The sequence below is a fragment of the Neofelis nebulosa genome, chromosome 4 (genome assembly GCF_028018385.1).
Source record: "Neofelis nebulosa isolate mNeoNeb1 chromosome 4, mNeoNeb1.pri, whole genome shotgun sequence".
Lineage (NCBI taxonomy): Eukaryota > Metazoa > Chordata > Mammalia > Carnivora > Felidae > Neofelis > Neofelis nebulosa.
In genome coordinates this window covers 5,419,817-5,437,437 of record NC_080785.1, presented here as the reverse complement: position 1 = coordinate 5,437,437, position 17,621 = coordinate 5,419,817, and the positions used below count along the sequence as shown (strand labels likewise).

The following is a 17,621-nucleotide window of genomic DNA, read 5'->3' as shown; positions in this document are numbered from 1 at the left end:
TTTTTATGTTACTCTTTATTCTGTCTCTGTCTGCAAACTCCCACCTGGGATTATTTTCATTTTAAATGTACTTTCTTTGGTCAGACCTTCTGGTGATTACTCCTATCCTTTTGTAAGAATGTGTTCATTCCACCGGTACTTGGAGGTGTAACTGTATGGGGTGCCCAGTTCTAGGTCGGTGGATAGATTGTTTTAGGACTTTGAAGGGGTTACTCAAGAACGTGTGGCCTCCGCTGTTTGTGGTGAGAAGCCAGCGGCAGTCTTAGTGTCAAAGTCTTAGTGACAAAGGAATTTCTTCTCTTGGTCAGAAGCGTTTTCAGATATGCCTAAGTTTGGTTTCTTTTTTGACTCTGTCTATCCACCTGCCAAATTCTGCATTCTTTTACCCTTGAATGTATTGAGCAGTTATTTTAAAGTCTCTGCCTGAGAATCACATTATTCGAAACCCCTACACAGGGGCGCCTGGGTGGCTCAGTCGGTTGAGCGTCCAACTTCGGCTCAGGTCATGATCCCACGGTTTGTGGGTTCGAGCCTCATGTCAGGCTCTGTGCTGACAGCCCAGAACCTGGAGCCTGCTTCAGATTCTGTGTCTCCCTGTCTCTCTGACCCTCCCCCTTCATGTTCTGTCTCTGTCTCAAAAATAAATAAACATTAAAAAAAACTTTAAAAGAGAAAAAAACCCCTGAACATCTGTCTCTGATGTAGATTGTTTCTCTTGTTTTTCTTTGATGTGATTAATCTTCCTGATTGCCTGGTGGTTTGTTTGGTTGCTTATTTTTGTTTGGTGACCTAGTCATGAAAAATTATGGAAATACATTCCTACCTGGGATGGTTTTCCCCCTGCAGAGAGATTTTGCTTCACTTCTGGCAGGCAGCTTGGGATGCTAGGGTCCACCATCACCTTAACTCCGTTACCGGAAGTGACGCAGCTGGAAAGCGGGCACGAGTCTCTCTGAGGGCCAGCCTCCTTCAGATTCTCTCATTCAGTTTCTCAGTCCTGACAGTATTGACATTTTGGGCCAGAGACTTCCGTGAGATGGGTGCTCTGTTGTGCGTTTTAGGAACTCTGGCAGCATACCTGGTTTCAGCCCATCCGATACCAGTAGAAATCTGCCCCTGACACACACACACACACACACACACACACACACACACACACACGTCCCATTGTGACAGCTAAAAATGTCTCCGGACATTAATGAAATGTCTGGGGACAAATCGTCCTACTTGAGAGCTACTGGCCTAAGCCATTTGATCAGAGTTTGTCTGGTCTCCCCCGGCAGGCCCTGGAGTCCGGTTTTTATCCCGGTGGCTCTGGGAGCCTGTCAGAAGGAATGAATTCATTTCTGGTGTATTTCTAATAACAGTGGTTATAATTTAAAAAGTACTTTTATTGCCTAGAAAAGCAGCTTTCATTTGCCAGATATGTAGTATATGTCATTGGCAATCTAGAAAATTCAGTTATGTGGCCCAGCTCATTCCCTGATGTTAGATAAAACACTTCATAATAGTTCGTCTTGTTTTTGTTAGTGATGTTCCAAAGGCACACTGAATTTTTTAAGACAGTAGTTAAATTGAGTCTGTAGAATTGGTACAGAAATTATTTCCTTTTCTAGGTCACCGACAATGGCTGGAGGATTGTTTGCCATGAACAGACACTATTTCAATGAACTTGGACAGTATGACAGTGGCATGGATATCTGGGGAGGAGAAAATTTAGAAATATCATTTCGGGTAATTTTTTCATGTCTAGTTATTAACTCTGTGTGCAGTAGAATATAATTTTCATCTACAATCCCATATTTTCTGTAAATTCTCTTTGATTACCTTTGTTAACAAATTGTCCTTAATGAATGCTACTTTATCGTAATCTGTGATCTGGAGAATATCCACTCAAGGTGTGGAAAGCTTGTAAGCAGCCTTATTTTATAAGAATTCAGAAGGGAAGGCTGTGATGAATGGGTATGATTTCAGATGTCTAAATGTGCATTTAATCTAGAGTTTTGTTGCCAGTTATATATATATATATATATATATTTGGCTAAGACCATCCTGGTTCACCCCAGATCTCCCAGGAAAAGTACTAATAGCTCTGCATTCCACTTTCAGAAGTAGCTAGTGGGAGGCCTCATACATACAACTACCTGCAACTGAGGAGGAAGGAATTCATTTTTCATAATCAGTCCTCCTCTCCAGCTGCTAAAGTTGGAGAGATGATGGTATAGTTGGGGTCTGGGGCTCAGGGAACTGGAGGAGGTGGGGTCAGGCAGTCTTTGCAAAGGACAGAACGAGGGCAAGGGCGAGCACGCAGACTTCCAAACTTGCAGATGTCCCCCCCCCCCCCCCCCCAGTCCCCACGGCAGGATCCCCATCCAGATAGTACGTGTGCGTGTGTCCTTTTGTCTTTTTGCACCGTATTGACCAGTATGTTTTTAAAAGGCAGTTTTTCCTACATAATCTTTAGAATTTTAAAGATGAAAGGAATAACATATCATTAATTCAGTCTTCTTACTTTGGAGATAAACTAATGGAGTCCCACAAAAACTAAAATACCCAGATAATCAAGGGCAAAATTTAGACCAGAACTAAGATCTTTTGAATCTTAACCTGGAGTTATTCTGTATGTTTCCTTATTTGTGTGTATATACATGTTATTAAAGTACAAGTAAACTGAAAGTAGGGGACCCGCCAGTAAGCCTTGTCTCCCTAAGTCCTGAGGATCAGGTTCCTTGATCTGTTAAAACAGCAAAGTATATGGTAAGTGTGATTTTAGACACACGGTAGTAAAAGAATATTACATCGTTTTAGAATTTAGTTTCTTCTTAAAGACATGTTGTTTTTCAAGGTACTCTTTGACAGTTCTGTAAGACATCTTGCAAAGTTGCATGAACATCTGTCTAATAATTTCATGAAAATGCATACATTGATTTCATAGCAGTTGCAGGCAACTATTAATACATGTTTTGCCCCGACCAGATCTGGATGTGTGGAGGTAAACTCTTCATCATCCCGTGCTCTAGAGTCGGACACATTTTCCGAAAAAGGCGACCGTATGGCTCTCCTGAAGGCCAGGACACCATGACCCACAACTCCTTGCGGCTGGCACACGTCTGGTTGGATGAATACAAGGTGAGGTTACGTTGTTCGGTCAGAGGGGTCGGCTGGGCGTCTGCGGGCGGCTCTGGTTACCTGCCTTTTCACTCGGCGCATTTCTGTTGGGACAACCACGGGGCCTTCTCTCCCTACATTTCTTTTCTCTCTCGTTTTCTGTTGTGACTCTTCTTTTAATTTTCCAAGTGACCACCCTGTGAAAGGAGATTCGGCCAACACCAGAAGACGTGTTCTCTTCAGTGTCTCTGTTCCTCTCCTGTGACTCCTTCTCTTTGCACCTTGGGGTTCGTGTGCCGGTCCTGCCACTTCCCCGTTCGACTCTGCACATGCAGGATCATACCTCCCACTTTCTCTTCCGCTATGCACACCCTGTGATGATTATTTCCTTGGTCACGGATTTACTGAGGAATAATTCACAAACCATTTTATCACCCCCTAATCTCCCACAGCCCTAGACAACCACTAATCTGCCCCGACTCTCTGGATCTGCCTGTTCTGGACACTTCCTACAAATGGAACCCTACAGGACATGGCCTTTTGTGACCATCTTATTCAGCGTGGTGTTTTCTGGGTCATCCATACCGCACCATGTGTCGGTACTTCATTCTTTGTAATCCAGTAATACTCCCTGGCCGAAGACACCACGTTTTATCCTTTCATGAGTTGTGAAAAGTGCTGCTGTGAATACTTGCATACAGTTGTTTGTAAACAGGCGTTTGAGCATCTACTCCGTACCAGGCTCCGTGTTAGGTTTGGGGGAGTCAGTGACGAAGGAGGGAATGCACAGTGACGACACTGCATTTGGGGTATGGAGGTACGTGCTGTGGGGGTAATGAGAACCAAGCAGATCGCCACTTGGGACCGGAAGTGCAGGCTCCTGGTCACGCCTCTATCACACCGCGTGTCTCCTCCCTTGTCCCTCTTCTAGACTCTGAGCTCCTTCTCCACGGTCACCAGCTTGGAGTCATACTGTCTCCTGGCGGCCCTCAGACCCACCTAGATCCCGGCTGCCCTCCTAGGAGGATGCTGGGCCGAAGCTGTTTCCACAGTCAGATTAATACAGGACTTGCCCCTTTCACTGTGTCGGCGTTGCGCCGATGGTGCAGGAACGGTGGAGTGGTGCAAAAAATTCCACTAAATCTTGGCAAGCTCGGAGTGCCGAGATGTGGTGGACAGAGCACTTTTCACTGCACACCGAAGCACCGTGCTTGTGGCAAGGAAAAACGTGTGCAGCTGTTCGAGTTGTGAGCTGGACTGATCACTTTTACATAAATGGAGAAAAGAGTGACTCACAAACCATGGTTATTTCTGTTTGGATATTTGGCAGATAGTCTCAAAAATGAACCAACTGACCCTCTCACTTCGACAGACAGCATTTGTTGCAAATGATAAAATTCAAGCTTTCAGGTGAAAAATTAGTTTTGGAAAACTTGTATCCATCCCTATGAGCTTACTCGCTTCCAGTACTTAAACGCTTTTCTGAGGAGATTAGGAATATTTATGAATAGAATTCTTAATACTGAAATTTGTCATTATTTGAAAGAACTTCACAACCTAGCGGAAGCAGATCTTGGATGGGTAAAAGATCCAGTCACAGAGCAAGACAGCAGATTTTAACGCAACAGTAGGAAAGCTCAATGATACAATTTAAAGGTTAGCTACGATGTGGAATGTGAAGGGCTAGAGTTCTGGTATAATATCAGAAAAGAATCGCCATAATTCTCTGAAAATGCTATTAAAATACTCCTTCCATCTCAAACTATATGTTTTCACATGCTCATATTTTTAAAAATGTATTTAACCAGACAACATATAATAACAGGTTGAATGCAGAATTGAGAATTCAGCTGACTTCTTTCTAGCCAGACATTAAAAAGATTTGCAAAACTGTAAAGCAGTGTTACTGTTCTAAATTTCTTGTTCAAAGCATGTTTATGTTCATAGGTAATGAGTTATTTAAAAAAAAAATTTTTTTAAACGTTTATTTATTTTTGAGACAGAGACAGAGCATGAACAGGGGAGGGGCAGAGAGAGAGGGAGACACAGAATCTGAAACAGGCTCCAGGCTCTGAGCGGTCAGCACAGAGCCCGACGCGGGGCTTGAACTCACAGACCGTGAGATCATGACCTGAGCCGAAGTCGGACGCTTGACCGACCAAGCCACCCAGGCGCCCGGTAATGAGTTATTTTTAAAGAGTTGACAAATGTTTTCACGTCTCTCCTGGTAAACACGAGCAGATGTAACTCACACGAACCTCCCCAGAGTCTTTGGTAATCGTTAAGGTCATAGTCCTGACAGAGTCGGAGAACTGCCCCCTCGTGTGCAGCTTCCTTGATTCTGGGATCACATTTTTACATGTGTTGCCACTTCTGAGATTCGGACGTTTCCTAGAGCTTAAATTGTCTTACCATCAACGACGGACCTAATTGATAACTTCATGTTGACATCTGGCAACATGAAGAAAACACCAGCGTGAAAAATACTTCAGCTCTTTAAGACTCAGGTACAATTGATAGTACTTAATTTTAAACAAAAAGGCCATTCCCTTATTTTTCGTTTTTCTTTTTAAAATTCAGGAGCAGTATTTTTCCTTAAGACCTGACCTGAGGACCAAAAGTTATGGAAACATCAGTGAACGTGTTGAACTGAGGAGGAAGTTGGGCTGTAAATCATTTAAATGGTATTTGGATAATATTTACCCAGAGATGCAGATATCTGGGCCCAATGCCAAACCCCAACAACCCATTTTTATCAACAGAGGGCCAAAACGTCCCAAAGTCCTTCAGCGTGGAAGGGTAAGGAAGTAATCTTATCAGTGTTTTATTCAAAGTTGTATGATAAGACAAATGACATTTTAGACTGAAAGTATCATTTTAGTGATAGACGTTAGCTTGCTTCCATTGCATTCTTTCTGTGGGAGCTTCCTCTGCTCGGAGTGAGACCTTAGGAATGTTCCTGTCTTCACTGTTACCATTAACACCCTTCACCTGCCAGCATTCAGGAGCACACGATTCTCAAAGTGATATGCTAACTGCCGAGAGGGTGGACGTCAATGTGACTATGCGACATGCAAATAAAAGCCACAGGAGAGTGTAAAGCTCCCTGGGGAGAGTCCGGTCCCAAAAAAAAAGAAAAGGAGAAATGGGGTCGCGCTCTGCTCTGTGGCCGCAGCTCCGGAACTGACTCAGAGCAAGTGAGAGATGGGGCGCGTCCTTCCAGTTCACACCCAGTGTGTAAGGACCCACGTGCTGCGCAGGAATACCCATGAGCGGCCACGTTTCTTTTGAAGTCCTTTTTCCTTCCTCCCTTTTTTGAGAGAGAGAGACAGCAAGCAGGGAAGGGCCAGAGAGGGAGAGTGGGAGACCCCAGAATCCGAAGCAGGCTCCAGGCTCCGAGCTGTTAGCACAGAGCCCGACGCGGGGCTTGAACTCACGAACTATGAGATCATGACCTGAGCCGAAGTCGGATGCTTAACTGACTGAGCCACCCAGGCGCCCCCGTTCTCTTTTATTTCTTAAGGAATTTCTTCACAGTTTTACATCACTTTTAAAGTTTAGGGGTCTAGCTGTAAAGTCATACCTTTTTCCTGAATCATTTCTTAGAATTTGCTTTCTGAAAGTGTAGCTACTCTGTTGCACAGTTTTCTCTTCTGTGTTCAGAAGAAGGTACTTGTCAGGATCTTTCGTGATGCCGACTGTTCCTCAGTGGCTAAAGTAAGCCTAGAGCTTTCCCCTTGTCCTCTTTATGAAAACAACACCACCTTTTGTTTTTAAAGTAAAAACACAGCGTATGCCGATGTAGTTGTAGCCCTTTACCCAAACTGCATACTCTTTGCTGCTTTTCTGGGTCTCCCCTGTGCTGTTCCCGATCCGTGTCTCCCTCCAGTTGAGCCTGTATATTTCATTCAGTTACGTGCTGTCTGGCCAGTACCTTTAGTCTTATTTCCTTGATTTCATTTGAAGGTTCTTGAGGGCAGAGAGGTTTTAATTTCCTTCCTCCCCTAGAATAGATTAGTAAACCTATATTTTTAGAATTTCTACTTGGCATTGCCTGCATATACTGTTAAAACTGCCTTTAACCTTAAAGTCTACCGTGACACCCTTATGTACTGAAGCTAGAATTAAGGAATAAAAAAATGCTTATTTTCTTAGGACCTTTGAAATTCATACCTTTGGAGTAATCCATTCACATTTCATCTAAAACTTCCTTATCTAGCATCTAAGGCATCTTCTGACAAGAGTGATCTCTCCTTTTACAGCTCTATCACCTCCAGACCAACAAGTGTCTGGTGGCCCAGGGCCGCCCGAGCCAGAAAGGAGGCCTGGTGGTGCTTAAAGCGTGTGACTACAGTGACCCCGGTCAGGTGAGCGATGGCTCTGGGCTCAGCCAGTCCTTGGAAGGTGTTCTTCCCAGAAGGGAACTTGCCCGCGGTCACGCCTGAGGAGGGAGGGGTGGACGTGAAGATTTTTTTTTTTAATTTTTTTTTTTCCAACGTTTTTTATTTATTTTTGGGACAGAGAGAGACAGAGCATGAACGGGGGAGGGGCAGAGAGAGAGGGAGACACAGAATCGGAAACAGGCTCCAGGCTCCGAGCCATCAGCCCAGAGCCTGACGCGGGGCTCGAACTCACGGACCGCGAGATCGTGACCTGGCTGAAGTCGGACGCTTAACCGACTGCGCCACCCAGGCGCCCCTGGACGTGAAGATTTTAATCTGACTTTTCTTAGATGATTGGAGTTGGGAATGACTTTAGAGATCACGTAATGTAACTATTTTTGTCTCCTTTGTACATTTTTCCTACCCTCGGTCACCGTCGGGAACATTATTCGTATGTTGCAGTTACACAGGATAAACAGAACTGTGTGAAGGTCAGAAGGGGCCGAGGCAGTGCGCCTGCCTTCTGGGCGAGGACATTAGCTCTGCGGTGGATGGGTCTGTAGTATTGTCTCTGAAATCCGGTCTCCCTGCGTTTTAGTAGTGCCTCAGGGAAACCACAACAGAGTATCCTTTGTATCATTCGCATAATCTGTGCGCCCTTTCAGTGGTATTGAAGTGGACCTAAAAATAAGCAGAAGACTTATGTCAGTTTGGAACTGTCACTTCAAGCTGTTCTGGATCTGATAACAGGCTAATATAGTCTTAGAGTCAGTCTCAAGACTGCCGCGCTCGAGACGGGTCACAAGGAAGTGACTTTCATGTCCACTTGAGTGGCAGGGATGGCGTCACTCAAGACCAAAAGGATATCGGGCTTTTTGGATAGCATGTGCCCTTTGAAAGTTCGCGCAAGACCTTTCATTTCTAGGAGAGCTCATGTACACTCTCCAAGATGTCATACACACCAGAAAACGGGATTTAAAAGGGGTTTTATGCTGTGTGTGGGTATGAGAGGCATCAGGGTTGTGGACACTGAAGTCTTTAATTACAGTGATGCTTCGGGGGGTTAGGTCACAGCAGGATGATATCACAGATTTGTTCCAGAAAACGTACTATATTTTGATCACACAGTTTGTACTAATACTGTATCCAGGAGCCACATGTAGCTCTTTAATTAAAATGAAATAAAATTAAGTCACACCAGCCACATGTGGCTCCCATGTTGGACAACACAGGTTATAAAACATCAGCATCATTGCAGAAAGTTGCACTTATAGAATGCTTCATGTTAATAGAGATAGCACACATACATTTTGGGCTCAGAGGTAGGAACACTAATTGAGTACAACTATGCAGAGAAGAAAATATATTCCTTTTGGACTTAGTGATGGTGCAGGTTGGAGAATAACTTACTCATCACACTTACCCAGTTCAGCCAATCTTTAGGCCTTTGTTCCTGAAAATAACATGAGAGACCATAAAGAAGACGATCCTGAAGGATCTGCACATCTGAAGAAAACCCTGCTTCCGGGCCCGCAGGTGAAATCGTCACCTCAGTCCAAGTGGCATCGTGGTCTGGGATCAGAGTGCCATTTTCCACAGGGCGACGAGATGGACCGGCTCGTGCGCGCGGACCCAGCCCAGTAGAGGCCTGTCTCTGTCCGCAGGAGGCCACGCTGCGGGCTCGAGGGGCTCCTCCCGTGCTCATGCCGTCCAGGAGGGAAGGGCGCTGTGTAACTGTGAAACCCTAGAATTGGAAAAGGTCTGCCATCTTCAGTTAATCTGGCCAGTTAACAAAATGGAACCACTGTTTCTTCCTGGGATTGAACTTGCTTCTCCTGTGTCCGTTCGCACGTTCATTTCCAGATAGCTGCGCTGACGCTGCCTCCACGTGAGCCGGGTTCACTGGCCTTTCCCTGCTTTATGAGCCCGCACGGGACAACGCCATTCTTCTTCCACAGACGCGTGACCTGTTGTGCGGGCTGAATTTGAAAATCCAAAGCAGACCTTGGAGTTGTGATCTTTTATTTTCTTCTTTAGGTCTGGATTTATAACGAAGAGCATGAGCTGGTTTTAAATAATCTCCTTTGCCTGGATGTGTCAGAAACCCGCTCGTCGGACCCACCCCGACTCATGAAGTGCCACGGGTCGGGAGGGTCCCAGCAGTGGACCTTTGGGGTGAGGAGGTGGCTTAGGGAGGGTGGGGGGGGTGCGAGGAGACAGAAGGGGCTGAGGGAGGGAGCGTGACAGATGGGGTGTCCCCTGCGTAAGTAAAGGATCGTGAATGTTTCACCTCGCTTCTGGATCCCTGGGACTTTGCCCCGTTCTGGCAGTACGTCTCTTCGGGTAAAGCAGCTAACTGGTGATGTGTTCTTGCTGCCTTGTTTCCAGAGGAGTAACCGGCTGTACCAGGTCTCGGTTGGACAGTGTCTGAGAGCAGTCGACCCACTGAGTCACAAAGGCTACGTTGCCATGGCGATCTGTGACGGCTCCTCTTCACAGTGGTGGCGTTTGGAAGGTTAAAGTGGCTGCTGTGCCGGAATATGGTAATCCATCAGCGTCGGCCTCCTCTGTAAGGCGTGAGGCTTGAGAAGTTGCTGGTACAAGAAAATCCCTGAACTGATTTCCCAATTAAGTAGAACCATTTTTGAGAAGGTGAGACAGCAGATACACTAGAGACTGGAGCCCAGAGTGGTCATCAAGGGAGTGAGGAAGTATGTTTTACCAAGACATTAACATCATTTCTGAGCTGCTAAGGAATTTCTTGCTTATGGTGAGAAACTAGAATACAATTTTAACTCTATAAAGGGTCAGGTATGTACAGAAAGACACACCCAGGAAATTGAACAGAAATGTCAAACTTTTATTTATGCTTCTTTTTAATCCCTGAATAATGGAATGGCGTTTGTCTGACCAGGAACTTGTCATGATTTCCTTTTTTAGAAGGACTTCATAGGAAACAAATTTTTTTTTACTTCTATTATCATGTCTTAAAATAATTTTAAAGACTGAATCCACATTGCTTTTAACTTCAGAAGGCCTCATTTATAAGATTATATATTTAAGAGGCAGTTAACTGTTATAAATTATTTTGATGAACTATGGTACTATCTACATTTAAAATAAAGGGTTCTTTTGATGATTTACCTGGGACTTGTCTGCTCTTCTTGGGTTGGGGTCTCTGGTCCGTGTTGTGCTGTGTACGTGTCACACGGTGAGCACGATAGCTGGTTCAGCTGATGAACCAATAAGCAAGGTCGCAGCCCTGACCCCAGGAGTGGCCCCATCCCTTAGCTTGAACTCTGTGAATTTGACGTTGAATGTCTGTGAATTTGGATAGTTTCTGTTAAAGCTGCCTATGAATCATCCAGGAAGAGTTGTTAAATAGGCAGCTGGATATAGAGGTCAGGAGCCCTTAAGATATATCTTAAGTAGAAATACAAATTTAGATTACTGATTCAATTTCTTTGCTGGTAACTGGTCTGCTCAAAATCTCTATTCCTGCCTTTATCCATTTCTTCTGAGTTGTCTCATTTACTGGCCTGTAGGTTCTCATAATGTTACAGTTGTTTGTATTTCTGTGGCGTTGGTGGTGGTTTCTCCTCTTTCATTAGTGAATTTCTTTATTTGGGTCCTCTTTTTATGAATCTGGCTAGAGGTTTATCAATTTTATTGATCTTGAAGAACCAGCTCATGGTTTCACTGAGCTGTTTGTTTTATTTCTGCTCTAATCTTTCTTATTCCCTTCCTTTTGCTGGGTTTGGGGTTTTTTTAATTCTTTTTCTGGCTTCTTTAGGTGTGTGTTGAAGTTGTTTGAGATTTTTCTTGCTTCTTGAGATAGGCCTGTATTGGTATAACTTCCCTCTAAGCTTTTGGACTGTTGTGTTTTCATGTTCATTTGTTTGCATGTAATTTTTGATTTTTTTTGATTTCTTGGTTGACCCCGTTCATTGTTATGTAGCCTCCATGAAATTGAATCAGTAATCAAAAAATGCCGAAGAAACAAAAGTTTAGGATCAGATGGCTTCACAGGTAAATCCTATCAAACAAACATTTAAAGAGTAAATACCTATTCTTCTCAAATTATTCCAAGAAATAGAGGAAGGAAAACCATCCTATTCATTCTATGAAGTATCACGCTGATACCAAAATCAGATAAAGACACCACAAAAGAGAGAACTATAGGCCAAGATCTCTGATCAACATGGATGCAAAATTCCTCAACCAAATATCAGCAAACCAAATCCAATGATACATTAAAAAAATCCTACACCATGATCAAGTGGGATTTATTCCCAGGATGCAAGGAGGGTTCAATATTCGCAAAACCATCAGTGTGATAACATCCCATCAATAAGAGGATTAAAACCATATGTTCAATAGATGCAGAAAAAGCACCAAAGTAAAACATCCATTCGTGATAAAAACCCTGTGCAGAGTAGGTCGAGAGGGAACATACATCAATGTAATAAAGACATATGTGGAAAAACCCACAGCCAGTATCAAGACAAGGATGTCCACTCTTAACCACTTTTATTCCCTGTAGTACTGGAAATCCTAGCCACAGTAATTAGACAACATAAATAAAAGGCATCCAAATTGATAAGTAAAACTATTTACAGATGCTATGACACTCTACGTAGAAAACCCAAAAGACTCCACCACAAAACAACTAGAACTGTTAAGTGAATTCAGTAAAGTCACAGGATACAAAAGCAAACTACAAAAATTGGTTGCATTCCTATACACTAATAATGAAACAGAAAGAAATTAAGAAAGCCCATTTACAATTGCCCCCCCCCCAAATCTAGAAGTAAACATAACGAAAGAGGTGAAAGACTTGCACTCTGAAAACTACAAAACACTGAAAGAAATTAAGATGACCAAATGTCTATACTACATAAAGCAATCTACAAATTAAACACAATCCCTGTCAAAATACCAATAGCATTTTTCGCAGAGCTAGAACAAACAATCCTCAATTTGTATGGATCCATAAAAGACTTCAAACAGCCAAAGCATCTTGAAAAAGAAAAACAAAAAGATACCACAATTCCAGATTTCAAGTTCTATACAAAGTGTAAGCAATTAAAATAGTACGGTACTGGCATAAAAAGAGACACAGATCAGTGGAATAGAATAAAAAAAAAAATCAATCTACAATCATATGGTCAATCTTTGACAAAGGAAGAATAAAGACTGTCTCTTTCACAAGTGGTGTTGGGAAAACTGGACAGCTACAGGCAAAAGAATGAAAGTGGACCACTCTCTTACACCACACACAAGTCCAAATGGATTAAAGACCTAATTGTGAGAACTGAAACTATAAAAATCCTTGAAGAGACCACAGACAGTAATTTCTCTGACATTGGCCGTAGCAATATTCTTCTACATAGGTTTCCTGAGGCAAGGGAAATAAAAGTAAAAATATTGAGACTACATCAAAAAAAAAAGTCTTCAGTATAGCAAAAGAAACAAAAGGCAACCTACTGAATGGGAGAAGATATTTACAAATGTCATATCCAATAAAGGGTCAGTGTCCAAAATGATACAACTCAACATCCATAAAACAATCGAATTAGAAATGAGAAGACATGAACATTTTTCTAAAGAAGACATCCAAATGTCCAACAGACACGTGAAAAGATGCTCAACATCACTCATCAGAGAAATGCAAACCAAAACCACAATGAGTTATCACCTCACACCTGACAGAATGGCTAATCCAAAAACATAAGAAACAAGTGTTGGCCACGGTGTGGGAAAAGCACTCGTGCACTGTTGGTAGGAATGCAAGGTGGTGCAGCCACTGTGGAAAACAGTATGGAGGGTCCTCAGAAAATTAAACATAGAACTACCTAATGGCCCGGTAATCGCACTACTAGGTATTTACCCCAAAATACAAAAAGCACTAATTTGAAGGGACACACACATCCCTAAGTTTATTGCAGCATTATTCACAATAGCCAAATTATGAAAGTAGCCCAGGTGTCCACTGATAAATGAAGATGTGATGTGTGTGTGTGTGTATGTCTACATGTACACATACATATATACATACAGACACACACATATACATACGATGGAATATTCAGACATCAAAAAGAATGAAATCTTGCCATTTGCAACATGGATGGAGCTAGAGAATACAATGCTAAGTGAAATTGGTCAGAGAAAGACAAATACCATAGATCTCATTCACGTGGAATGTAAGAAACAAATGAGCAAAGGAAAAAGACAAATGAAGAAACACTTTTTTAATTAAAATTTTACTTTAGAGAGAGTGCAAGTTGAGGTAGAGGGGCAGAAGGAGAGAGAGAATCTTAAGCAGACTCCACACTTAGCACAGAGCCCGATGCAGGGCTCAATCCCACAACCCTGGGATCGTGACCTGAGCTGAAATCGAGAGCTGGACGTTCAACCTACTGAGCCACCCAGGCACCCCAAAGCACTCTTAATATAGAGAACACACTGGTGGTTACCAGAGGGGAGGTGAATGGGGCGTGGCCGAAACAGGTGATGAGGATTACAGAGCACACATACCATGATGAAAAAAACACAAATTTAGAAAGCATCTTTGCATACTGTGGATGTCCACGTATAACACCAAAATTACATTTTAGAGGAGACACAGTCTTATAGGGAACTTTCTCGGTCTTTTTTTTTTAAATCCTAAACAACAAAGCACCATATTAGAAACATGTTGGAGAATAATATATCCTATTTCTGTATTTTGTCTTTTGTCATTCAACTTCAAAGACCAGATGGCACATACAGAAAGCAGCAAGACGGTAGATTAAACTGTACGTTGCCCGCAAGAAACTCATTCTAAATATGAAGACACAAATGTAAAATATATGCACGTGCGACACTAACTGAAAGACATCTGACGTAGCTGTGTTAATATTACACAAAGCAGGTTTTGGAGCAAAGCACATTACTAGGGATAGAGTCATTTCATAGTAATAAAGGGGTCAATTCATTAAGAGGGGATAATAATAACAGAACTTCAAAGTACATGCCATAGAAACTGATATAACTGCCAGGAGAGACATAATTACAACTATAGTAAGATTTCAGCATACCCCCAATAATTGATGAAGTAAGTAGACAGAAAGAATCAGTAGGATATAGAAACCTTGATGATACTGTCCACCAACTGGATATAATTAACAGGGAACATACTACCTGACAAGACCAGACAGAATATGCCTTCTTTTCAAGTACACATGAAATATCTACCAAGATAGGTCATGTTCTGGGATATTAAGTCTCAATAAATTAATACAAATTAAACTTGTGCAAAGTATAAAAGCTTAAATCCAATGACTTAAGCTTCCACTTTAGGAAAATAAAAAAAGAAAAGGAAACTAGAGGAGCAAAGAAATAGAAGAAGTATTAAATGTCAGAACAGAAATGAATGTAATAGAAAAAAATGGAAAAAAAGCTGGATTATGAACATCATTGAAATGAAACAAATGGAAAGATTAGAATGTTGTTAAAATGTCCATACTACTCAAAGCAATTTACAGATTCATTGCAATCCTTAGCAAAATACCAGCACTTTTCACAGAACTAAAACAAATACTAAAATTTGTATGGAGGCACAAAAGACTCCAAATAGCTAAAGCAATTTTGAGGAAGAACAACACTGAAGGTATCACAATCCCAGATTTCAAGATACACTGCAAAGCCATAGCTATCAAAACAGTGTAGTTGTGGCACAAAAAGGACATAGAGATCAACAGAACAGAATAAAAGAGCCCTATAAATAAACCCAGGCTTCTATGGTCAATTAATATACAGCAAAGACAATATACAATGGGGAGAAGATGGTCTCTTCAAATAAACGCTACTGGGAAAACTGGACAGCCATGTGAAAAAGAATGAAACACTTCCTTATACCATATATAAAAATCAACTCAAAATGGATTAAAGACCTAAATGGGAGACCTAAAGCCATAAAACTCCTAGAAGAAAACCCAGGCAGTAGTCTCTTGGACATCAACCCTAGCAACATATTTACAGATGTCTCCTGAGTCAAGAGAAACCAAACCAAAATAAACAATTGGGACTATACCAAATTAAAAAGTTTCTGCACAGCGAAGGAAACCGATAAACCTACTGAAAGGCAGAAGATACCTGCAAATGATATATCTGACAAGGAGTTAATATCCAAAGTATGCCCAAATATGTAATAACCAAAATACTGAAAATATATACAACTGAGCACATACACACACAGTAATCTGAATAAAATGGGCAGAGATGGGTGCCTGGCTGGCTCAGTTGGAAGATCATGTAACTCTTGATCTCAGGATCATGAATTTGAGCCCCACGTTGGGTGTAGGGAATACAAAAAAAAAAAAAAAAAAAAGGGCAGATACTGCCCTGAACTGATATTCTTTCAAAAACATACAGATGGCCAACAGACATATGAAAAATATGAAAAGGTGCTCAACATCACTCATCATCAGGGAAATGAAAATCAAAATACAATGAGGTATCACCTTTTACCTGTCAAGAGTGGCTAAAATCAGACAAGAAATAAGTGTTGGGGAGGATGAAAAAGGAGAGAAACGACCCCTGTACACTTGGTGACAATGCAAACTGGTGCAGCCACTCTGGAAAACAGTATGGAGGTTCCTCAAAATATTAAAATTAGAAATACCATATGACTTAGTAATTCCACTAGGAGATATTTACCCTGTGGGGGGTAAAAAAAAAAAAAAAACTAAATTCAAACAGATAATATTCTCCCTTGTATTTATTGCAGTATTATCTATAATAGCCAAGATTTGGGAGCAGCCCACGTGTCCACCAGTAGATGAAGATAAAGATATGGTGTACTATGTATATACAATGGAGTATCAGTCATAAAAAAGAATGAGGTCTTTCCATTTGTCACAACGTAGATGGTCCTAGAGGGTATTATGCGAAGTGAACTAAATAAGTGAACTCTCTAAGTGAACTTTCAGAGAAAGAAATACCATATGATTTCACTTTTATGTGGAATCTAAAAATGAATAAACAAAGCAGAAACAGACCCATCAAAACAAAACAAAACAAAACAAAACAAAACAAAACAAAACAAAACAAAACGTAGAACTGGTGGTTGCCAGAGAGGAGGGAGGTGAGGCGATGGGTAAAATGGGTGATCGGGTGTGGGACGTACAGGCTTTCAGTTATGGAATGAATGAATCATGGGGATGATAAGCACAGTACAGGGAATGTAGTCAATGGTATTGTAATTGCGTTGTATGGCGACAGATTAGAGGTACACGTGGGGAGCACAGTATGATGTAGAGACTTGTCTGGGTCACTATGTTATATACCTGCAACTAACATAACATTGTGTGTCAACTTCAATTTTAAAAAAGTATCAATACAACTGATAACGCTCTAATCACAAACCAACAACAAAAGACATGAATTATCCACATCAGGAATGAGAGTGGTAACCTCACTAGAGATTCTATGGATGTTCAAAAGGATGAGGAACTGTCATTCATTGCTGGTGGGAATGGTATAGCCACTTCTGAAGTCATTTTGGCAGTTTCTTACAAAACCAAACATACTCTTACCATACAATCCAGCCATCGAGCTTCTTGATATTTACCTAACGGAGTTGAAACTTACGTCCATACAACAACCTGCACGTGATTTTATAGCAGCTTTAGATCTAATTGCCAACAAAACAAGGAGGCTGTCAAGATGTCCTTCGGTAGGTGAGTGGATAAATAAACTGTGGTCCGTCCAAACAATGTTCTTTAGCACTAAAATGAAATTAACTATCAAGCCACAAAAAGGCCTGGAGGAAGCTTAAATGTATATTACTCAGTGAAAGAAACTAATCTGAAAAAGCTACATATTGTATGATTTCAACTATATGACATTCTGGAAAAGGCAAAACCGTGGAGACAGTAAAAGATCAGTGGTTGCCATGAGTCGGGAGGGAGAGATGAACAGACAGAGCACAGAGGATTTTTAGGGCAGTAGAACTATTAGGTGTGATACTATAATGGTGGATACAAGTCATTATACATTAGTCAAAACCTGTAAAATACACAAAACCAAGAGTGAATCTTAATGCAAACCATGGACTTTGGGTGATAATGATGTAGGCTAATCACT

The 17,621-nt window shown here is 41.7% G+C and overlaps 1 protein-coding gene and 1 long non-coding RNA gene across 8 annotated transcripts in view; one reads left to right on the top strand and one right to left on the bottom strand.

Annotated features, from left to right (window-relative positions):
* Positions 1-10,633, top strand: part of GALNT11 (polypeptide N-acetylgalactosaminyltransferase 11) — a 43,711-nt gene extending 33,078 nt beyond the window's left edge. For 6 of the 7 annotated variants that reach the window (XM_058723735.1, XM_058723738.1, XM_058723740.1 and 3 more), the window contains exons 7-12: positions 1,617-1,734; positions 2,977-3,129; positions 5,689-5,907; positions 7,371-7,475; positions 9,528-9,665; positions 9,879-10,633. In XM_058723735.1, coding sequence (XP_058579718.1) covers positions 1,617-1,734; positions 2,977-3,129; positions 5,689-5,907; positions 7,371-7,475; positions 9,528-9,665; positions 9,879-10,010 — 865 coding nt within the window. In that variant the 3' untranslated portion in view covers positions 10,011-10,633. Of the gene's footprint in view, positions 1-1,616; positions 1,735-2,976; positions 3,130-5,688; positions 5,908-7,370; positions 7,476-9,527; positions 9,666-9,878 lie in introns of those variants that run through there. The other variant, XM_058723742.1, reaches the window with a different exon arrangement.
* Positions 7,808-9,529, bottom strand: LOC131508705 (uncharacterized). Its single transcript, XR_009260112.1, has 2 exons — positions 8,914-9,529; positions 7,808-8,171 (listed from the first exon to the last, which is right to left on the bottom strand). It is a non-coding gene; the product is annotated as an uncharacterized LOC131508705 (long non-coding RNA).
* Positions 10,634-17,621: the final 6,988 nt, after the last annotated feature.